General features: G+C 39.3%; 4 protein-coding genes across 8 annotated transcripts; 2 read left to right on the forward strand and 2 right to left on the reverse strand.

The window, feature by feature from the left end:
* Window positions 1-253: 253 nt before the first annotated feature.
* Window positions 254-1,383, reverse strand: LOC112190985 (30S ribosomal protein S21, chloroplastic). The gene is made up of 2 exons (XM_024330508.2): window positions 907-1,383; window positions 254-547 (listed from the first exon to the last, which is right to left on the reverse strand). Exons 1-2 carry the CDS (start codon window positions 1,320-1,322, stop codon window positions 430-432), a joined length of 534 nt encoding a protein of 177 aa, XP_024186276.1. The 5' UTR covers window positions 1,323-1,383; the 3' UTR covers window positions 254-429.
* A 13,813-nt stretch (window positions 1,384-15,196) lies between these two features.
* LOC112185434 (F-box/kelch-repeat protein At3g27150) lies at window positions 15,197-17,593 on the forward strand. 5 transcript variants are annotated; one of them, XM_024323684.2, is made up of 3 exons: window positions 15,279-15,586; window positions 15,693-15,855; window positions 16,154-17,593. In XM_024323684.2, the coding sequence occupies exon 3, from the start codon at window positions 16,201-16,203 to the stop codon at window positions 17,461-17,463; it is 1,263 nt and encodes a 420-aa protein (XP_024179452.1). In that variant the 5' UTR covers window positions 15,279-15,586; window positions 15,693-15,855; window positions 16,154-16,200; the 3' UTR covers window positions 17,464-17,593. The 5 variants fall into 5 exon arrangements, with proteins under 5 accessions (XP_040369949.1, XP_024179452.1, XP_024179455.1 ...); XM_024323687.2 differs by having other exon boundaries at window positions 15,693-15,782; XM_040514015.1 differs by lacking the exons at window positions 15,279-15,586; window positions 15,693-15,855 and adding an exon at window positions 15,197-15,256.
* A 723-nt stretch (window positions 17,594-18,316) lies between these two features.
* LOC112185435 (60S ribosomal protein L17-2) lies at window positions 18,317-20,246 on the reverse strand. Its single transcript, XM_024323688.2, has 7 exons — window positions 20,163-20,246; window positions 20,031-20,067; window positions 19,867-19,907; window positions 19,460-19,690; window positions 19,265-19,367; window positions 19,092-19,159; window positions 18,317-18,605 (listed from the first exon to the last, which is right to left on the reverse strand). The coding sequence occupies exons 1-7, from the start codon at window positions 20,163-20,165 to the stop codon at window positions 18,537-18,539; spliced, it is 552 nt and encodes a 183-aa protein (XP_024179456.1). The 5' UTR covers window positions 20,166-20,246; the 3' UTR covers window positions 18,317-18,536.
* Window positions 20,247-20,352: 106 nt separating this feature from the next.
* LOC112185433 (SWI/SNF complex component SNF12 homolog) lies at window positions 20,353-23,897 on the forward strand. Its single transcript, XM_024323682.2, has 3 exons — window positions 20,353-20,500; window positions 21,104-22,951; window positions 23,486-23,897. The coding sequence occupies exons 2-3, from the start codon at window positions 21,354-21,356 to the stop codon at window positions 23,556-23,558; spliced, it is 1,671 nt and encodes a 556-aa protein (XP_024179450.1). The 5' UTR covers window positions 20,353-20,500; window positions 21,104-21,353; the 3' UTR covers window positions 23,559-23,897.
* The last annotated feature ends 111 nt before the right edge of the window (window positions 23,898-24,008 follow it).

Here is a 24,008-nt window from a genome sequence, read left to right on the forward strand (position 1 = left end):
ATCTTTGCTATGAAACATAAAGATGATATATCAACTATCAAAAACTTTAAGAAAACTATTTCCTTTTTGAACTCTAAATCCTCTTCTTCAAATACCATACCCTCCTATGAGTTCCAACTAACCAGTGCCTAGGACTGAAAGCACCATCTAATGCCTTCCAATATTGCTAAAACATAATCATCCATTTTAGTCCTGTAATTCTTTCAGGCCATTCAATCTCATACATTAATTCTCTCCTCAATGTATAAACAGTTAAACACAAAGCAATCAGCACAAAGTACACTCATATTGAAGCAATATTAGAAACTCATAAAATGCAGTATGCACAGAGTGAACTGAAGAGTAACTGAATCAAATTGTGCAACTTACACGAACCAAAAGCCTCTCTAAATCAAGGTGACAAATATACCAACAAAAGGTACAATGTGGTCAATAGGGTATGTCTCCCTGAGGTAGATCCCAGTTATCTTCGTCCTCATCACTCTTCTTCTGTACAGGGACTTCCTGCCCCCTGTTCTGCATAAGCGGAGGCCTCGAAAAGGTACGCCTGCTCATAACAGACATAAGCTCATTCAACAATCATTCTCAAGGCAGAGAACTAACTAACTAACCCGATTCACATTACAACTCTGTGATTCGCAAATCACCTACAACAATGGGAATGCACTATACCTACTTGAAAACACGTTTTACATTTGATTCATAACGAAACTAAACTTACGCATTTGTTCTTAATCTAGATTCTAGAGTATGCATATAAAGTTCAAATCTTGTTCTTCTCAATCTTAACTGTCGATTAAATTATGTAACTTTCGAAACCCAACAATCCCAACACATAAACAGCAAACCATTTGGGTTCCATTATGCAAGTAGTAAAATCAGTTCAAACAGAGTGAAGGCTCGGACCTTCTTTTGTTGCGCTTAGCAGCATCGCGAGTCCTGCGCTTCTTCTCATCCTGAGTGTTCTCGAAGTACCTCCTCCTCTTAACCTCCTGGATGACGCCAGCTCGCATCACCTCTCGCCGGAACCGGTTGAGCAGGCGCTCCTCGGACTCGCCCTCGTCGACGATGACTTGGACATTGTAAGCCGACTTGAAGAAGAGAGTGTTGGCATAAGCCAGAGAGGGGTTCATGACGGACTCCAATTCCGAAGAGGAAGAAGAGAAAGAGGGACCAGGTTGGGCGACAAGAGGGACGAAGGCGTCTCTGGCCTTCTGGGTTTGGGAGAGATGGAGATGGGGTGGTGGGGGTTTGGCTTGTGATGGGGGCTTTGAGGGTGTGAGGAAGGAGAGGAAGTTGCAGAGAGAGGATGAGGCAGCCATGGATTCAATTGAGTTTGGTGAAAATCGTGGACCTTCTGAGTTTTGGTGTTATCTATTGTTCCTAGCTAGTAAGATAGCATTATGTTTATACATTTGGGCCCTTTTAGTCCATTGTGAACCACTACGGGATGACAAGAGAACCCAAAACCATGACAAGGTCCTCAATCAAGGTCCAACCATGTGGTGTCACCCAAGAACTGTCCCAAGAACTATCCACATAATTCTCCAAAAAAAAAAAAAATTCAGATGCTATTTCATACCCAAGATCGTGGACTATAGCACTTTTTTTTTTTTATACAAAAAATGCATATTCTTATTTTCTCACGATAATGGTCTCACTCTCAAATCATGATTTTAAAACATTAAAGGAATTGACGGAACTCAAAAATTCCTACCTAATCATTTTTAATGATTTTCCAAAATCTGAAAACAAGTAAGTACTTATAAAAAAAAATCGACTCAAGATTTAAGTGTTCCGTTAAAAATCATGTTTTACAAACGGTGAGGTTATGGCACAAGAGAATTTTAAGAATAAAAAATGTTGACTAGATTTGGCGTGTTTCGGCATACTACGAGCAAGTGACGAGTATGAGACCACGGCTTTATTAAAAGTCAAGTAGAAAAAAAGGATAAAGCACTTCATCCACACCTAATACATTGGCGTGTTATTAGAAGTCATACGAAACACGTGATCCGTCGTCTCTACTAAAGACTTTTCAATAAAAATGGTGACCAAACTTTTGTCTCAAAATTCGATACTATGAATCTGGTCAGATACCTGATTGCAAGTTATCTTTCTGTTTTAGTAGAAACTACTATTCAGAATATCTCGAAGCTGCCATACAAGAGCTTTAAACCCCTCGAATGAAAAGCCTGGCCAGCTAGCTAGTGATACGCAGTAAATATAATGGTGTATAGAAGAGACTGTAGTTTGTTCAAGCCGACGCCTTTGCATAGCATGGGAATGATTTAATATATTGTACGGTTCGTTGCATTTGAAATTTACTCAAATAAATGATTATTACTTTATCTATCTAATCCATTTCCTTTTTTTTTTTTTCAATTAAAGTATAGAGACACTATAAATCACTTGACGTTAGTTCTTAATTATTCTCATTAATTTTCTAATCATTGCCTGATTGGCATATATATCCATGGGATTGTGGAGGCCACGTTATCTTGTATTGGTGCTCTCAGCAGAAGGCCAAATCTAACTGTTGCATTTTAAAAAACTGACATATATAAATTTCATTCGCAGTAGTAGTACGAGCTAGTCTCATGCGCCGAGGTAAGTGCTGAGGTATCATGTGTTTTCTGCATGTATGGTATGATCAAACCTTAAAAGCATATATATATATATGTTATATTTGAAACCACTACGACGCCTGCCTCCCTAAGTTTTGGTAAACCAGTCGTTTTAATCTTTGATTTAATGCCTACTAGAAGATACTATATTGCTAAATATATACAAAACCAATCACAGGAGGGGTTAGTGTAGTGTAGTGTCACAGGAGGAGTTTGATTTAATCAGAACTCGGTTTACTGGGTATATATATGCCTTTCCTTTTCGATCGTTAATATTATATCCCGAGGGCTGAAATCTGATTTGGCTTCCTGCTGCACCCGATAGCTTTCTTGTTTTTCTTGTAGTTTAAGAAAAAGGAAATGGTAAACCTATGCGATTATGACTGGGAAGCTTGATTATAATAATGCTAAGTATAAAGTTAAGTTAGAGATGAAAGGCAATTAATCCATCACACTAATCAGTGGAGAGAAAACACAAGAACTTTGATTAAAGAATTCGTTTGGGGCTAGAAAAGAACACTGAAAACTTTGATAAAAGAGGAAGTATTGATAATATCCCATGAGGATCTGCCCGCGGATCGATCCAAGAACTAAGAGTATCATGATTCATGAGTGAAGGCAATCATTTTCATTCGATTTATGTTACATGTTTATATTGATGTTCATTTTTTTCTTAAGAACGTAACTATGTAGAAAGTGTTTGATGAATTATTTTAAAGAAATTAAAAATATTTGATAAATAAAACAAACAAACTCGCGGACATCTTTATTTAGAATTAAAGATATCCAGGTTTAGAGCGTGGTAACTTCTCTAAAACTGGTGGTCATTAAACTAGTAAATAGGAACTAGTTAATTAGCTTTATCGATATTCTTGGTCAGCACAATCCGACTAGGACCGATGTAATGGCCATAGAAATAGCTACCATATTCAAGTGTTGCTCTTCTTGATCGTAGCTAATTGCAAATCTTAAATTATTATTTTGTTGCTGTTGCTCATTGATCTACGATCTAGACCAACTCTCAAGTACCCCCAAATATTATTATACAACTACAGCTGATAATAAAAAAAACTAGCTAGAAGAATGATTATGGAGAGCGCATCAGCATCATACGTATGGATACGACTAGTCCTTCCCGTGGTAAACTATGTTAATGAACAGTTACTTGGGATAATTAAAGGCAACCTTTTGGTTTCAAATCATACATACTTGGGTAAATATTGTTCTAAACTCGAGGTTTTTACTTTTCAGTTCATTTCAGTAAAGGATATATATAATAATTTCCTGGGCATTTCAAAACACAGCCCCTAATGGGGCGATGACTAATACAAAATCACTAGCCGTCTTCTTCTTGTCTCATTTTGTGGATATATTATACAGATAGTGTTCTAGAGCACGTATATATGATTACCAAAGAAAAATAGTTAATAATTATGTTGAGAAACTAATATTAAGAAAACCCACTTTGTCAGTCAAAATGGGTGTGAAATAACGTAAATATCCTTAAACTATAGTTTAATTTAAAATAGTCTTCAATATATGAGGGATATTTTGATAAAAAATAAAATATAAATGAAGATAAAAATTTAGAAAAAGTAGGAAATGATAACTTCACATCCCACATTCTACATATAACTTCTCAATCCCACTATCTACATATATAACTGTCCACATCTTACAGATAGTAATTTTTTTTCCCCTATGAAAAATAAACATAAAAATAAAAACAAAAACTATTTAACATATGCATCGCATGTGTCAATAAAAACTAGTTATCTTTTAAGGTTTCACCCCTAATATATGGGGCGATGACTAATACAAAATCACTAGCCGTCTTCTTTTTGTCTCATTTTGTGGATATATTATACAGATAGTGTTATAGAGCACATATATATGATTACCAAAGAAAAAGAGCTAATAATTATGTTGAGAAACTAACTATCTTTTAAGGTTTCACTAAAAACAAATCTTCTACAATGTGTATGGCATGATCTAATTCTTTTTTCTTTTTTTTTTGAAGAAAAAAGGAAAATTTCAAGGAAAAGCCCCTAGGCAATCAAAGTTGAGCAAATCTAGATTAAGGGCCGAAGACGCAGCAGCAAGGACTCACTTGAACCAAATCATCAGAGTAGGAAGGTTGTGGCCACAAGAGATAATAGCATATGCCAAGAAATTAACTTCCCAAAAGATATGAGAGAAGGAGATGGACTCAAAGGAAAAAGCTATCATTCTGATATCTCGGACGAGAGACTTGAGCTTCTAAGGAATTTCACAGATGCCCTTAATGCAACTAATAACAAGAAAGGAGTCACCTTCAACAAGGACATGCTTGTAGTTAAACCGAAGGGCAGCTTGAAGGCTATTCTTAAACGCCGAGCACTTAGATAAAGGGACACTTGAGCGGCCAAGATCTAAATCGTTAATTTTTTATTGACGTAATATGTAAATGTAAAACTAGTTAGCCTGCAGAGATGAGACTCCGACCACACTAACAATGCAAAACAATTCACTCGTCATGACCACTGACCAATGCAATTTTATGTATGTATAATGATGTATATCAATTTGGAAAGAACACAAGAACTTTGTAAATATGTACACATGATTGAGTCACCAAATTTCCATCCTTAATATATATTACTTTTTTCTTTGAAAGAGATTGAACAATTAAGTGTATATTGGGTTTTTTTTTTTTTTTGAAATAAGGGCTGGTGCAGCTGCTCTCAAGCTTTCATTGATGAAACCGATAAATACAGGGAGGAACATAATGCCTAAATCCCATATTACATGACACCTCAAGAAGACGTCTCGAATAATAACAGGAGGCTCCACAACTACAATGTATTCGAACATGCAGCTGATAGCAAAGAGCATCATATGGACGACTCCATTTGCTTTACAATATTGGTGGCAAATTGGAAAGTTAAAGCAGTGCCATAGAGCCAATAAAACAGCTTTCCCAATATGCTGACGACTGGAAACTCCGCCGACACGACGTTTCATCCTATTAGTAAGAGGTTGCACCTAATTCAAGATCTGCCGCCTCGCTAAGGCAGACAGGGCATACTGAGTATGCAACCTGGTACGAAGCCCACATGTCTGTGCCAAAAATTGACAGGGATTTATTGTAGAGGAACTACACCTAAACCTGATACATGAAATCAAAACTAAATAATACCTACTATAAGCCCACCAACAAGGGCCCAAGGATGGAAGACAGGTCCACCGCCCTGGAGAAGCCCACGATCCATGCCTGGCCCACGACCCATGTCCCTGATTACATGCATTTCCATGCATGTAATTATATCTAAAACACTATAAATAAGTTAATTCTCAAGTCAATTATTATGTAGTTAATCCATTTTTATTTATTTTGAAGGAAATAAACGGAGTTACAGAAATCGTGAGAAAATAGTGCGAAATTGGAGCAAATTGAGGTTTTCGATAAGGAGACGAAATTGACGATGTCTGTCAACCATAGTCAATGCCAGTAAAGGAGGAGAATCCCAATATGCCGGAGTGCCGTAGAATATATAAAAATTGAAGTTAGAAAAAGAAATGCAGCTTAATCAATTAAGATAACTAATCACGGGATTAATTACTTAATTAATTAAGCAATAGCACTAGCACAACTTAATTAAACAATAACCATAGGAATTATGACATAACGTGTGTGCATGCCTTGTCTCTTCTTCTTTGCTACTGATCACACACAAAAGCTCTACACGTGGCTCACTCCTATTCTTTGGGCTTTTATATTCTCAAATCCCATTGATTCCTTTCTCTCCTACAAACGAATCAGCCACCATTTTTCCTCTCCAGCTCTCACATGCTGCCAGCTGCCTTCCTCTTATCCCCTTCCAATCTTCTCTCTTCAAACACACACAGCTCATATATATATATATATAAGGGAAAATTTCACAAACAGTACACCAAGTAAAGGCCACTAATAATTCTTATACATAAAGTTCCAAACCAATCATTTCGGTACACGAAATCTGAAGATCGACCCACTATCAGTACACGACGTCATTGACGCCGTTAATTTGACACCAAAATGTCTATTATGCTCTCAGTTCTTTTTTTTTAATAATTTTGTTTCTGTTCTTTTTTTTTTCCTTCGTTTTTATCTCTTTCTTCTTCCTTCTTCTGGCTCCACTAAACCCACCTCTTTTTTCATGTGAGAAGAAGCCCGAGCTCACCCACTTCAGCATCCACTCTCTCCTCCTCCAACGGCGGCGGCGGCAACACCACCATGCCCACAAACAAGATCCCTGCAATATCTACTTCTCCCCAGACGCCGGAAAATCGCCGTACAAGCTACCGCCGATGGCATCGAATCTGCATGCCTTCGTTCTCCAACCTTCAGCTCGAATTGAACCAGACCACCACTAGGGCTATGATCAGCACCCCCTTGTTCACCACCCCCTTGTTCACCAAAACCCAATCGCCTCGACTTCTATCTTCGACCAGAGCTACCTCCCTCGCCGCCTCGGGCGCATGAGCACCTCAACGCCGCCATGTAAGATCATCGACGACCTCTCCTTGTTTCGGTAAGATGATCTCAAAGCCCTCTTGGTTAATTGATCAAGTTTTAGTCCAGATTGGAATGGGTTGTTAATTTTGAGTTCTTTGGTTGGTGTTCTTGAGTGCTGAACTTGGAAGAAACGATGGAATTTAGCTTCGAATGAGAGCTTTTGGTCTTGTTGTTGTTAAGTTTTTAAGGGAAAAATGAAGAACTAATAAATGCAGCAAGTTGCGGCGCGCGATTTTCAGTATTGTGGTATCGAAACGGACCTCTTCGACGAGGTTGGCTTTTTGGATTTGGGTGTGAGGAGCGAGCAAGCGAGAGAGAGAGAGAGAGGAGAACTGTTTTTCCTTCTTTTCTTTTTTTTACCAAAAAAAATGAATTAGAGTGTGAGAGTACCAAATTACCCTTTTCTGTAAGGTAATATTTAACAGCGTCATTGACGTCGTGTCTACATAGTGGGTCGGGCTCGAAAGTCCATGTACCAAAATGTTCAGTTTGGAACTTTATGTATGGAAATTATTAGTGGCCTTTACTTGATGTACTGTCTGTAAAATTTTCCCTATATATAATTATCCATATGCCCTTCTTTTGAGAAGAACAGAGAGACCTAGCCTACAAAGGAGTCGCACCACCAAAACAGAGGCAGCCCTTTGGGTTGCTCTCTTTCCCATCCTCTTCCACCATTTTCCACATTTTGTTTTAGTTTTAGTTTAGAGAATTGAAGGATTACTCACCCAAAACTTCAAGGATTCATCAAAGGCTTCTCCTTTACAAGATTCAAGACTTGGGTAATTGTGGGAGTTGTAATTCAAGACTAGTCATGCTAGCTTTTTAGCTATTTGTGACTATTTTTGTTTTCTCCTACTGTTTGTACCCACATTTTCATGGCCACTCGGACGTAGCTAATGTGCATAGTTATTGAACGATGTCTAATTACAATAAGCCGCTCAACAAGTATTTGGCCTGGTAGCTAGAAATGGTGGCCGATGAATAATTGGGCACTTCGTCTGATCCAAATCGAGTCAGACAAAGCTAGACTTTTAGTTATCGGCTGGCCCGTAGTCATCAATTTGAAGAAGAGATTTATTATCTAAAAGCCCATCGGCCAAGTGTTCAAGTCATTCTAGTCAGTTTCCAACTCGAACTCAACTTAGGAAGATAATAGTCGATTGACAGAGAAGGCCGGTAAGTGATAAAGATGAAATTTGATCAAGTTAGTAGTTCAATCGAATTGAAGTTCGTTAGCCGATGAGGAGAGTTCAATCCAAGATAGTCTACTTCAAGATTAATTACAGCCGTTGACGATGACCATCAGAGCCAAAGCAAGATAGAGTCCAGTGTCAAGTCAGCCGACAATAAGTATTGGAGCCAAATCAAGATAGAGTCACTAAGCCAAGAGGAGGCCGAATTCCACTCAACTTAAAAGAGTCAAGAGATCAGTTCAAGTCACAAAGCAGCCAATATAAATAAAAGCATCGACAAAAGACATTACACACAACTACAGAAACTCAAGCCATCAAGCTTTTCTTATTTTCGTCTTACCTTTTGCTTAGGTAGAATCTTCGTCTGTTTCCTTAGTTTATTTGCTCTGCTAGCTACAATCTCAGTTGCTTTACTTTCCTTGTAGCCCAGTATCGATTTTGAATTGTTCTCTTTGTTTTCTTTCAAACAACAGTTAATAATTTTCAGCCATTCAAGATTTCATTTTTATTGTTATTATATTTTATTTGCTCCTTATTGTCTTTATGCTTTACTTATTTGGTCATGCTATTTACTGTTTGTAGTCGCATAGTAGCTATTAATCTTGAAGATTTCATTCTTACGAGTTCACTTTTATCGTTACTTGTTATTATTTGGATCCAATTGACCTAAGCCCTGTGACCAGATAGTTCATATTTACTCATACTCTCATGACCACATCTAACTCATCCGACCTTCAGCCACCAAGTCCTTAATCTAGAGGCATCGAACCATAGCCGAGAATAAGTTCATTCATCGGCTAACAATTGCTTGATAAGTCAGATCTACATCCACTACACCTACAATTGCACACTTGGCCTTCTGGCTGTGTGCTGGCACGCTCCGCATTCTATTCATTGAGAATGACATTTGTTCCTTGATCCCTCAAATGTATAGGCCGAGGTGATTTTCAGAGGCAACACATACACTTCTCTACTATTTAAATTTTGTAATTTTGATGTCTATGATTATGGGTTGTGAGTAATTTCCTTGTTGTGGATTAGGGTTGTGTGCCCTATCCCAAATTTTGTGTAAAGGATGTTTAATTTAATGTAATGATGCAATTCTCATATGATGAATGCTTATATATATATTTGTTGGGTTAAAATGCATGTCTAGGAGCCTAGTCAACTCTAGGGTGTGTATTTTGAGCATGTCTAGGATGGAGTTAGAGGCTTGATCCCCTCTAATTCCTAAGCTAGAAACCTTCAATTTCGTATTCGAGAGGTTATAAGTATGGTGATTTACACCCGTTGTGTAATTGTGCGGGCGAGTCGCTTAGTAGTCTAATGGGTGTTGCTATTTGAACCTAGCAAATTTCTTAGTGTACCCAGCATTTTAAATATTACCATATATTTCCAATTTTACCCCTGTTTAGATAAACCCAGCAAACATTATATCCATCTCCATCTTCAAGGATGAGACCTGATAGAAAGAGTACTGATATGGAAGGAGGAGATTGCGAGGAGCATTCCCTTGATCAAAGCAGAGAAGCTCGAGAAGATTTGATGTGGGCTATCGGATCCGATTACATTCAAAAATTGCAGAAATTCCAATTAGTCAATTATTTGATTACATCTCACCCGTATCAATACAAGGAGCTTTGATCATCTTAAAACAGACTATTGTAGAAGAAATGAAGAACCTCAATTCAGGTAATTGAAGAAATGAAGAAAACCATTTCAGGTAGGGGAAAAGAAGAACTAAATTGGCTAAAGTCTCCCAATTAAAGAATTGACATTGTAGATGACTATGCAATCAATCACAAAACTTCAATTGAAACTCAAAGGCTCAAAGCAACGATAAGCAGGTATCGGGCCCAGATCCCACTTCAGCTCCTAAATGGGGATGTTGTTTCTGCTCACAATAATGAAACATGTTGTCATTGCCATTTCTCTTCTTATTCTTCATAGGATGCCTCGAATCTGACTCCAAGAGAAGGATTTATGTATGCTGGGTTTATTATAATGAGGGCAAAATTGGAAAATATAGAATTATTTTTAAATGTTGGGTCTATTAAAAAATTTGCTGGGTTCAAATAGAAACGCCCTAGTCTAATTCCTCCATCTTTAGGCCTCTTGATGTGAATTAGGGACCCTTGAACCGGCTCTAATTCATGTCAAGTGAGTTTCTACGACTCTTGAACCGGAGTCGAAATACCATGAAAGAGAATTTTGGTCCTTGAGCCTTGAACTGCCTCCAATACGACTACCGCCAAAGTAGGAGATTTGCATTTACACTAAATTAGCTTCCGACACATGAGATTTGGGTGAAGGAGCCTCCCTAACACCCGACCTTCTCATTTTTATTGTTTCCATTTCATTTTTACTTTTATTGCTTTACATTTCATTATTTTTGTTAAGTTAAAATCAACTCCCAAACATTGAACTATTCCACTCATTTGTGCATATCCACCACTAGGTTCTTAAGTTTGATTAGGCTTTGGTTGCTAAGGCTTGGTGCCTTAGATTAGTATTTTTATTCACTCTATTTTCCTTTATTTGCTTAGTAACTTATGTTCCGACTATCCAAGGATTGTGGGTTAGCTATTAATCCCCGTTGTACGATAATTTTGGGCTTAATACTTCCCTATCTTGACATGATTCGTACGCTTGCGAGAGTATATGCATAAAGTCAGTCCCTTTCAGAATTGAAGCACCGCAGCCAACGATCCTTGATGCCGTCGAATCTCTGCCAGAACCCAAGGCAGGACCACGCCAAGGTCGATCCTCACTGCCGTCGAAGGACACAGACGTCCAAGCATCGTTGTTGAATCTGTCATAAACGGCAGCATGGGCAACAACCCTTCAAAGACCACAGGCAACGGTGGATATGTTGACCCAAGTCAGTCGTGGTAGCAGATTGGTCATCGATTGCAGCAGTTGCAGACTTATAATTCCAATCAATTTCGTTGTCCCGACCTGTCCCCTGCTCCGGACCTTCACTGGCAGGCTGAGACATACTACCTACCCGTTTGACGACGACATCTTGAAGACGTGCCACCAGACGGAACATTGGAACACGACGGTTCTTTGCTTCTTCGAAACTGTTTTTCGTCTTCTCCAAATAAGCAAGAGGTTCTAAAAATCAGCCTGGGCACTTGGCGTGACCTTTCCGTTCCTATTACAGGCTGGGCGATCCTTCTGGGAGTTCGGCTCCTCGGCGGTCGCCTAGGGGCTATTAGGCGATCTCTGGGTGCTCTCCCTTTTTTTTTTTTTTTCTAAATCATGGGACAAAACAACATTCAGATTTCAACTTCGTTCAAAATCTCATACTCATCTCTCTCTCTCTCTCTCTCTCTCTCTCCCTCTCCGTCCCAGAAAACGAAATTGAAGAAGAGAAAACAAAAGTAGAAGAAGAAAGGTAGAATGAATCTTAGAAAACGAAATTAAAGAAGAGAAAAAGTAGAAGAAGAAAGGTATCATCTTTGAGGAGGTCGACTTGATTAGACTTCATGGTACCGGCTATCAACTCGGTGAGAGAGAAAGCCAGGCAGAGATACAGCCACAGAGAGAGAGGGGGGAGAGAGAGAGTTCTAAACTTCTAATACGGTGGAGATAATGTCTGTTTGTTTTTTTGGATAAAAGATAATGTTAATTTCAAATATAAAAGTACTTGAAATTTTTGTGTTTAAGATAATGTTAGTTTCAAATACAAAAGAAATACGTTAAGTTATATTTTGAGGACATAATATAAAAGGAAAAGAAGGTTTTAAAAGAAAAAAAAACAGATAAACACTTGTTTATTTATATAACTATATGTTATAAAAATAAAAATTCAATTTAAAAAAAACCGCCTAGGCCCCTGGGCGCTAAGATTTGGGCAACCACCCGACTAGCGCTTAGCGTTTTTTAGAACCTTGCGAATAAGGCGGAGCACTTCTAGAATTCAGGTTACATGCTAGAGAATGATTTTTTTTCCCCCTAGCGCCTAGCATTTTTTAGAACCTTGTGAATAAGGCGGAGCACTTCTAGAATTCAGGTTACATGCTAGAGAATGGTTTTTTTTTTTCCTTTCTTTTCAATTACAAAGAATAGTTTCTTTTAGATATCAAAACCCTAAGAGAGTATTTCTCTCAACTTAGTCTTCTACGGCGCCCTAGCTTCTTGCTATCGTTTCCTCCTCTCCATGGCCTCTATAGATGCTGTAATAGCAAGTTTTGCTGCTTCTCTTGCTCTCACTTCGGGTGGTAGCACCCCAGATCTGGGAAAGATTGGCGGTGGTCCTGTGCGCAGGTCCTCCCAATCTTTTCTACTTGGCAAACCTTTGACTCGGAAGCCGGTGGATCCCAAAGCTTTCAAAGCTCACTTTCATCGTACTTGGATGGTGGACAAGGAATTTAGGGTTCAGGAATGACATATTCTTGTTCTCTTTTGAATAGGTGTGTGATAGCAATAAGGTGCTTCGAGGTGGGGTTTGGTGTTTTGATTGAGCCCCAGTTTGTTTTGAAGAGTATGATGGCATCAAGCCTCTTCATAAAATCCATTTTAAGTATGTTTGTGTTTGGGTTAGGGTTTCAGAGATCCCTCCTTTGTATGAAGAACCTGAGAACTTCACTCTTATCGGTAATCTTTTGAGTGGTTTCTTAGATTACGATAAGAAGGAATTCAAGAAGGGATTGATTCGGATCTTGGTTACTCATGATATCTCCAAACCAGTCTTACTTGAGCGTAAAGTTTTCTTGGATGTTGGTGTCAAATCTGTGCTACAGTTTCAATTTGAGCATATGAAAGGGAGATGTTCACAATGTGGTCTGATCACACATGTTGGGATTTCGTGTGAGGAGCCGAACACTACAATTTCGGCACCTAGGGTTTTAAGCTTTCCGAGACCCTCGACCTCAGGAGGTTCATTTTCCTTCTCAGCTCAGAATAAACGTGATGTCTTCACTACTTCCTCCTTCATTCCCAGGAAGAAGAAGCCCTTTATTCACTGAGTGGAGTGACACGTTCCCACCTCTGCTTCGCCTACGAGGCCTCCCACTGTCTCGGCTTCGGATGCAAGCATTGATGAGAATGTTGTCTCAGTGGTGGAACACAGCCTAGAACAGAATCAGAGCTTGGGGATGGTGTCTGTTGGTGTGCCTGATCCTAGAATTGTTGAAGTTGCAGGTGTGATGCCGGTGGCGAAACAGGATGTGTTGGCTTCTAAGAAAAGGGATCTTAGTGGTGGCTGCAATCCCTCTCCAAATAAGTTCAAGACCATTTTAGGTGATAAGATCCTAAACTTGCCGGCTGATGCACTGGGATTAATCGAAGATGATAATGATGCGTCTGTTGTCACTCTGAAGAAGAAGATGGGTAGACCGCTTGGAAGTAAGAACAAGAGCCAACGTGCCAGCAAGAAGCCTGGTGTTGCCCCCTTGAGACTCACCTATCCTGCAGTTGGGGGTTCAGTTTCTAGCCCTAGAGATAAGGGCAAAGGAAAGCTTTAGGCTTTCCTGGTCTTCTTGCCTACTACCTGAAATTTGGTCTTCTTCTACTTTCTTCTTAGTTTTCTCTAGTTGTACACCAATTGAGGTCTCTATGCTACTAGGTTTACTATATAAAGAGAGGTTAGTATTGAGGATTTGATTTCTTGTTGTTTATGCTCAATAAGTGAGCGCATGTGTTAACAGTGAAGGTCACCTTTCTTTTGATTGGTGGCTTGTGCCATTTAGTTTTTTGGTATGAGACAGCATCTGATGTACGTGCCTTCTGGAAATGGATAAGTAATGAAATTATCTATTTTCTCAAAAAAAAAAAAAAAGGTTTCAACAATACTAGGGAAAACATATCTCACACATCCACTACCAACTTAATCAAAAAAACAAAACATTAGCAGCATATAGCAGAAAAGAATCCTTCAATAGATAACCTATTCCAAGACTACGGACATAATTCTAGTCACAATTGCATTTGCCACAAATTTTTTCTTTTGATTTTAATGTGTTTTGAGAGTTAATTCGTGAGATTCTAACAATAATGACCGATGTTATGCAATGATATTTAGAATATGAAACATTTACATCAAATAAATTAGGAAAAAGAATTTAAAATAACACATTTTAAAATAAATTCCATGTACCAAACAAAAGGCCAAATTCCACCAATATAATCGGTTCATAGCTGTACGTATTATAAGTATTTGAAGACATTAAACACCATTTGTTTTTTTGCTAAATATCGATTTCTTCCAAGTTCTTCCTTCTTGTGTACTTGGATTTGTCATTAGTGCCCTGTATCCATAATTATTCACTAAGGACTCCATTATAGAGCAACAAAAACGGAAACCAAATTCAAATCCTTGGTAAATCCTAAGATAAACGACAGCTAACTCACCTGAATTTGGCCATTTCCGCAATTTAGAAAACTCCAACTTGTTACATATACACAGGAGGAATCTATCTTTTCAAAAAAAAAAATACAGAAGGAATCTGTTCATCAACTTTGACACCCTCAACGACGCGTCGCTGGAAACAATGCATTCTGTGGTAGGAGCGTGTCCCCACGCCCTTTCAGTTGGGGTGGACCTAGAAAACCCTAGCATGCACAATATTTTATTTTCTAATCTTAAAAATTGGAAACTGACTCTGCTGGCTTTCCTAATCACCAAGAACAGAAATAGAAAAAAGGAAGCAAAAGAATAAGGAAATGCTGGTAATGGTGGTGGTGGTGCGAGTGTGGCTATACCTTTCATGGTGATGAATGATGATATTATAATTAATAAATATATATTTGTACTGTGTGGTAATATTATATTTTAGGGTATTATACTCTTTTACTTCAAGTCGAACTATTTCATTCCTGCCACATGTGCACTACTACTGTTCTGCTGCTGCTGCTGCTGCTGCTGCTGCTTCTGCTTCTACATTAATATGGTAGCTCCTCTTGTAATCTCATCATCAATCTACTCTGGGCCTTAATGGCCTCTCTTCCTTTCCTCTACCTTCTCTCTTCTCCTCCTTTGCTTCAAGTTCTTATTGGTTTTCAACTATTACCATCTCCCATCCCTAAGTTCAAGCCTTAGTTATTAAAAAAAAAGTTCAAGCCTAAAGCCTTTTTTAGACTTTGGCAGACAACCTTATTCTTCTTTGACTTCTTCTTCTCCTTCTCATCCTCCTCCTCCTCCTCCTCCTTAATTTTTGCTCTATTCTATAACCGGGGTCTTTACTTCTTTGCTTTGACTTTGACAATTTGACTCCCTGCTGGTATTCACTCTCTGTCTCTTTGTCTCTATGTTACGGTATTTCATTGACTAGGTTCTCTCGGCATTTATGGAATTCACTGTTTTTTTCCATTCTTGCTCAATTTCAGGCACCATTATTTTATAGATTGTCCTTTGAAAATTGACTGTGATACTGTTTTCGACTTACATGTTCATCTGGGTGATTATGTACCATACATGTAAGATTATCTTCTTTAGCTTTTGATATTTACCTCTGCAGAAGTTTCGTTTCTCGAGTTTCTTCTCATATAGGTAACTACTCTAGTTTTTGTTTGTATAATGACGGTCTAAGTTCTGAACTTTGATGATTCGAAGCATAAAAGTGATTGATTTGTCTCATTTTCCTAGCCGTGAAATTTCTTGGACTAGCTAAGCTAGCTCATAGAATCAGATTCCTTCCTTGAGAAAACTCTTGTCAAATTTTATTCTAAGGAAGTCCTTGTCAACCCATTAATCGCATTGTTGTCGTCTCTCTGTCTCTGTTTCTGATTTAATTATTCATTCATTCATTGCTGATGATTGATCATTTCTTGGATTTTGTCTGTTGCAGTTTTCTGAAATCAGTGTCTGAAGTTTTGAAGCTTTTTCTGATCAACAATGTCCAAAGAAAGCAGGGATTCTAACCTGGGTGATTTTGGGCTAGGTTATCATACCAGCCCTCCAGAAAAGGTTAGGAGAAGATCAAGCATGAGCAGCAGCTTTGATGGAGATTCATTTTCGTCCAAGGAGCTCATGCAGCTTGATTGTGCCTTAACCTTATCACTGGGTACTAATATAGTGCCTAAACCGAAGGATGCAGATTATTGTTACTCAATCCCTCCCCTCATTGAAGAGGTGGAGGCGTTGATCTTGGCCCGGGCTCCCAGGTCTGAGTACTGGAAGTTCTTCTTGGTGAACAAGCGCTTCTTGGCACTTTTGAAGAGTGGAGAGCTGTACAAGATCAGGAGTGAACTCGGGCTCAAAGAGCTGTCTATTTTCGTGTCCCCTTGCGGGGAGAGAAAATGGTGGGAATTCGACAGGCAGTTCAAGTCCTGCAGGAAGCTCCCTATCTTACCCGCGGATGAAACTTTCATCCGCGGTGATAGGGAATCGCTTTGTGCAGGGACTCATCTGCTAGTCTCTGGCAGAGAAATTGAGGGGCTTGTTGTGTGGAGGTATGATATGGAAGCAAACATTTGGTCAAGGGGTCCTTCCATGATCAATCCAAGGTGCTTGTTTGCTTCTGCTACATGTGGTTCCTATGGATATGTAGCCGGTGGGTTTGGAATGGTAGCAACAGGTTGGGAAGTTATGGATTTCGCCGAGAGATACATTCCGCAGACCAAATCCTGGGAGCCTCTTCCAAATATGATAAAAAAGAGAAGGTATTGCTCTGGCTGTTACATGGACAACAAGTTTTATGTGATTGGCGGGAGAGACCCTGATGGAAGAGGTCTCAGTTGCGCAGAAGCCTTTGATATGGAGAAGAAGACATGGGAACTGATCCCAGACATGTTAGAAGTAGATGATGCTCAAGACCAAGCTTTGAATAACCAATCCCCGCCTCTCGTTGCGGTTGTGAACAACGAGCTCTACTCACTCGAAACCCGCACAAACGAGCTCAAGGTGCATATGAAGAGAAGCAAATCATGGAAGAAGTTGGGAACTGTTCCGGTGAGAGCTGATACTACTCTAGGATGGGGAATAGCTTTTAAGTCGCTGGGGAATGAGTTACTTGTCATACAATCTTCACAATATGGTCCTTCTCTGCTATACACTTGCTGCCCTAATCCAAATGCTGAGGAGTTGCAGTGGGAAGCTCTTGAACATGGCAAAAACCCTACCTGCTTCATCGTCAATTGTTCTGTCATGGCAGCTTGAACTCGAACGTCGCTTACTATCTTAGGAGTGATTTCTATCTTGCCCTTTGGCAAGTGTTACTTAAATAAGGCTCGTCATGACTACAAGCCATTTGTGTTTGTTTGAGTAGCTCTTCTTTGCCGGTGTGTTTCCTCTTATTTTGCAGTGTTATCGTTATATTACTGTTAGGTCTGCCTCCAAGTTCTAATGGAGCTTTCTTTAGAACTACGCGCATCATGAAAGTAAGCAATCATTCAGTTGCTTGATGTTTGGTTCATGTAACTGAACAAATTAGGGGAACACAAAAGTACCACCAAGATATAAAGAAAGCTGATGACGAAAGGGTGTACGAATTAGTATCACGTAATGAGTATAGCATCATATACTGCTAAACTTTGCAAGCATTCGAATGGTGGTGGGTGGTGACATATAAAGCATGTTGATTTTTCTAAAAAGGCCGTCTTTTTGTGAAGGGAACTAAACAGATGGAAACTGCAATAAGCATTGAGGAAGAGGAGAGAATATCTTCAAGCCATCTAACATGTGTCAAAACTCTATTTACCCTTTCCGAGAGGCAAGGAAAATCAAAAGGAACCCTCTACTGGCAGCTAAAGCAAAGTTATCCTAGGCCCAAGCAATAATGAAAAGGCAATTGAGCTGTATTGCCATTGCCTTTCTTAAGCAAAAGATTAGGTAAATTTCAGTCAAGAAACAGGTCATACCACTGCATCATACCCAAATCTTTGCTGGTTTTTCAAGAAAACAATGCCTCCCATTTTATTGCCAGCAACGGCTACCACCGTTATATACTAATTACCGGTTGTGCTGTAAGCTTATGTGGGAGAGTGGAATTTATAACAAAGATGCATCAAAAGAACAAAAACCCCAGACTAGGATTCAAAATTTGAAAAACATTCTACGCAGGAACCGTAAAGGCTAAGAGTTTCATCCACACATGACATGAAACGAAAAGTTGATAAACAATATTCGGTGACAAAATTCTTGATCAATAAATATCTGAAAACTGAGATATTCTAGGAAATACCAAGTGGATAATATAGCAAATGACTTCTAAACTCTTTGGACCAAACATCTCAAGAAGATGCACCGCTGTGTAGGGCTTGACCTTTCCTTGATTTCCGGGGAGCCAATTGAGTGTCAGGCTGCAAGACAAGAGCAATTAGCAGATAGTTCATATGAGATAAACAATTGACATAATGTCCAACAAATTGCAGAAAGTTCTATTCTCATTTTCAAGGAGCAGTGATAACTAGAGATTCTTTTAAATTTGAATAACATGACTTCAGTAAATCTAATTTTATCTAACCGTACATAGTTGATCAAGCTCCATGTCCAAATATCGGCAAAAGGAAGATGCTCAAGTTTATGAATACAGTAACTGACTAGCATATGGACTCTTTGCTTAAAGCTTACTAAAGCCTTGAAAGAACAAGTTTCATTTAGTCGAAATGATGGTAATGATAAAAGTCTCATCTGACGACTTCTCAAATAGTAACACCATTTAAAAACATGACGGGATTTATGTACTAATCTAAAAAATGCCAGAAACAAACAGCAACTTTCAGTTCAAATTTTGCTTTTCCTTTATATTTGACCCTTAGTAACTGAACATTAAATTTGTAGATTACCTCTTTTTTCACTGCCTCTTCTTTCTCTGACAAAGTCAACTCAATATGGCAAGGAGATGACATATAAGCTGCAAAGTAACGACGAATTTTATGTAGAAGTTAATTAAGAGTCCGTCAATCATACAAAATAATTCCCACTGCTAAAGAAAATGACAGGGGAAAAGAAAACTCACGGTTGATTCTCCCATGAGCACGATATGTGCGACGCCTTTGTTTCATAGCCTGGTTGACCTGAATGTGAGAGACATAAAGCGAATCCACATCGAGCCCTTTCACCTACATAACATAACAAGGGCAAGTATCAGTTTGTGCTAAGTAAACAGAAGCATTTAGCAAAGAAGCGAAAACCAGCAAGGAGAGACATTTACCTCAGCATTGCTCTCGGCATTCTTGAGCAAATCGAGAACAAACTTGGCAGACTTAACGGGCCAGCGTCCTTGACCATTTGAATGGCGGTTCTTTGCCTGAGCAGTTCGACCAACACCACGGCAAAACCGGCGAAAGGGAATGGCTTGCTTGTGAGCTAAAACATCTTCCAAGTAACTCTTCGCCTTCGCCAATCGCAACTTCCTGATGGCCTGGGCGGTCTCTCTCGTGTTCTAACAAAATTATTAGCGAATACAAACTATCAGCAATCAAACAAATCTAACTTCTAACCACACCACAACCCAATTTCATTACAGTTCGCAACTAAAAATCTATCTTCCAACAAATGAATTTTCAAATGTAAATGCAAAACCCACCAAAAGAAAGTTCATATTTTCAGAAAGCATACCTTGAAATGAACTCTCAGATCCGAGCCTCTGGCCTTGCAGGCTGAGACAAAATGCCCAAACAATCATTAACAAAAACTTAATCAAGAACAACACTAAATTTCAATTATGCAATCAGCTCATTAAAGACTTTAAAAAAAAAAAAAAAAAAAAAAAAAACTCTTACACTTGGTGGGATTATCAGGCTCCTTGGAGTACTTCACCTACACCATCACAGTTAAAAACTACAATTCAGATTAACTGATCCAGGTTAAATATTCAAGACGAAAGCTTGCATAAGTACGTGAGCAAGATCTACCATTTTCAGTTGCTCGGCGGCAGAAGAAGAGCTTCTTCTACGTTTAGGGAAGTCCGAAATGGAGCGAAACTCGGAACAATTTTTAGGGTTTTAGTGCTCAAAAGCGAGAAGAAGCCTGGGCTGGGCTTTTGGGCTTTGAGAAAGGCCCAGTGCTGTAACAAAGAAAAAAGAAAAAAAAAGAAACGGACTTTTCGTATTATATGAGAAGGAAAAAGTAGGAGAAGAAAAAACAGGGAGCGAAATAAAAAAAACAGAGCAGAAAGAGCTGCTAGCTGACTGGTATCAGGTGGAGGGCAACCAAAACGAGCGCTTTGGGTCTGGACTGTTTCTACTGCACTGTAAGTAAGACTTGCTTTTGATTCGTTTCAGTTTCCTCAGCGGTGTGTAATTAATTGGCAATTTCTGGTTAGTATTACGATGTATAGATTCTGGGTGAAATTTGCTCTTCTTGTCTATTATTGCTATTCATTTCCCTAAAGCATACATCTTGGATCAATTATAGGCAAAACCCTCATCTAGAGTTACTGGTTTTGGTAGTTTATTGAGGCATTAGTGTTTGTTTTGAAATTTAGGGTTTTGTGGAGTGAACAGTGCTGTCCTGTGAAATTTGGGGATATTACGGATTTGGGTCTTTGGGCTTCTGCTCTGCTAGTTGCAAATGCCTATTTGAGGTTTAGTTTTGAGTAATCTACATTTGCTGGGTTTAAGCTCACAGTGAGAGTGGCTTCATTTCATTTCCTTAGCGGTCTTTGTAATTAATCAGCAATTTTTTGTTAGTATTACCATGTATAAATTCTTGGGTCAAATTCCTATTCTTGTCATTTGGCTATACTGAAAGCATGCATCTTGGATCAATTATAGACAAAATCCTCATCTAGAATTACTGGTTTTGGTACTTTATCGTGGCATTAGGGTTTGATTAGTGTTTGTTTTGAATTTAGGGTTTTGTGGAGTGAACAGTTCTCTCCTGCAAAATTTGGGGATTTTACGGATTTGGGTCTATGGGCTTCTGCTCTGCTAGTTGGAAATGGCTATTTGAGGTTTCGTTTTGACTATTCAACATCTGCTGGGTTTAAGGTCACAGTGAGAGTGGGAGAGTTTGTCTACTCTGGTTTGAGGAACAGCTTTGTGAGGCTGTGTGTGGAAAATTATTACTCAGGTTTCAGAGTTTTTGTCTAGTTAGTGGCAGCAATGTCTATGAACAATAATAACCCACCTAAGAATCTTGGAGCGTCTTCGTCGCCCTTTAGAAATTCCGGGATGGTCGCCCCATCTATGTCTGCAAACCCTTCGTTTCCGCAATCACAGGCTCAAGCACAACTTGGGGCTGGTTTTCAAGCACAATTTCAGCTCTCTCAAGCCCAGGCGATTGCGCAAGCTCAGTCAAAAGCTCAAGCACATGCACATGCACATGCGCAAGCACAGGCTCAAGCTCAAGCACATCATGCCCAGGCTCAGGCTCAAGCGGCTCACGCCCAATTCCAGGCTCAGTTACAGGCTCAGGCGATGTCCCTTAACCAGAACCAAGCAGGTTCCATGGGGAATTCACCCTCATATTCCACACCCGGAAGTGGAAGTGTGAAGCGCTTCCCTCAAAAACCTCCAGTGCGCCCTCCTGGTCTTTCTCCTCCAAACATGATCTCACCGATTAGAACCATGGACCTCTCAGCTGCTAATCGTAAAAAGAAGCAGAAGCTTCCCGACAAACAGCTACAGGACAAAGTAGCCACCATATTGCCTGAATCTGCTCTATACACCCAGCTTCTTGAGTTTGAGGCTCGTGTTGATGCTGCGCTTACAAGAAAGAAAGTTGACATCCAAGAGGCTCTGAAAAGCCCCCCTTCCATTCAGAAAACACTTCGCATTTATGTTTTTAACACTTTTGCCAATCAGGTTCGCTCAATTCCACAGAAGCCAAATGCTGAGCCCCCTACTTGGACGCTTAAGATAGTTGGAAGGATCTTGGAAGATGGGATTGACCCCGATCAGCCTGGAGTGGTCCAGAAATCAAATCCCTTTTACCCAAAGTTTTCATCTTTCTTCAAGAGAGTGACCATTTCTTTGGACCAGAGGCTGTATCCTGATAATCATATCATTAACTGGGAACATGCAAGGTCAGCTGCACCACAGGAGGGATTTGAGGTAAAGAGAAAAGGGGACAAAGAATTTACTGTGAATATACGCTTGGAAATGAATTATGCGCCTGAGAAGTTTAAGCTTTCACAACCTCTGATGGAAGTTCTTGGTATTGAGGTGGAAACTCGTCCAAGGATAATAGCTTCAATCTGGCACTATGTGAAGGCTAGGAAATTGCAGAACCCAAATGACCCCTCTTTCTTTAACTGTGATCCACCTCTTCAAAAAGTATTCGGAGAGGAAAAGATGAAATTCACTATGGTGTCCCAGAAGATATCTCAGCACTTGTTTCCCCCACAACCTATACATTTGGAGCACAAGATGAGGCTTTCTGGGAATAGTCCAGCTGGAACAGCATGTTATGATGTGTTGGTAGATGTACCTTTTCCAATTCAAAGGGAATTATCTACTCTATTGGCCAATTCGGAGAAAAACAAAGAAATTGACGCCTGTGATGAAGCGATATGTGGAGCTATCAGAAAAATCCACGAGCATCGTCGCAGGCGGGCTTTTTTCCTTGGATTTAGTCAATCACCTGTTGAATTCATCAATGCACTGATTGAATCTCAAAGCAAGGATTTAAAGCTTGTAGCTGGAGTAGCAAGCCGTAGTGCTGAGAAAGAGCGCCGGTCAGATTTCTTCCATCAACCATGGTAAGTTCTTCATCTTTTTGTCATAGTTGATCCTTGTGTTAAAAAAGCTATTATCACCTTGCTTTGGTATGCACATTAGTAGATTCATACAGATTAATATTTGCTGATCATGATTGACTGGATGTCAACCAAATTTTTTGTCCTAATTAATTAAAAAGGTAAGTAATCTTTTATTCACTCTGTCAAATGTACTTCATTGCTCCTTCTAAGGTAAAGCCATTGCTGGTTATGTTTGTGCTATATAATGCTCCAGAAGGGGTTTTATGTATTTTGTTAGATCAGTTGTCTAATTGACTTACCCCCCTTGGATTCCTGCCAGTTATTATTATGTCGCATTATTGATATGACCCGGTAAAAGTTTGTATGTTCTTTTCTGTATTTTAATTATGCCATTTATTGGTCGAAGTCTCAAAAATCACATTCAACTGGTTCGTGACCTTGAGTTGTATAACTATAATCATGTGAGCACCTGTTTACTTCAAAGAATACTAGGGTGAACTGCTTATCAAATTTTGCTTGGGTGGATACTTGCAGGGTTGAAGATGCTGTTATCCGCTATTTGAATCGGAAGCCAGTTGCAGGAAGTGATCATCCTGGAAGCACATGAGGCGACTGTTCAGCGTTCTTGTGCATGTGGTGCAATGCTTGGTATTCTTTAGCAGCAGCTAGACTGTCCAGAATATGTAGGAGATTATACAATTGGCTTTTCTTTGTAGGGTCGGCGGGATGCTGCTGCACATTATATAGGGTGTTTACTGTTTAACCATCAATTTTCCATGTACTTGATCTACTGCTGATTGCGCTTAATGTGATGTAATTTATGCTTTAGAATATTTGCTGCTTTAGAATCCATTTTACTTTCTTGTTGAATTGACATGTCTAAGTGTCTGCAAATGACTATCTGGATGTGAAATCAAATTGGCATTGGAGGGTATTTGCTGCAAAATTCTGTTTGGTCACATATCCTACCCTAGTTGATAATCATCTCATGTAGAGACACCAACTATTGAGACAGGATTATTAATGGAATTGCACCGAAGTTGGCTGAGCTGCAAAT

This window comes from Rosa chinensis, chromosome 2, assembly GCF_002994745.2.
Source record: "Rosa chinensis cultivar Old Blush chromosome 2, RchiOBHm-V2, whole genome shotgun sequence".
Lineage (NCBI taxonomy): Eukaryota > Viridiplantae > Streptophyta > Magnoliopsida > Rosales > Rosaceae > Rosa > Rosa chinensis.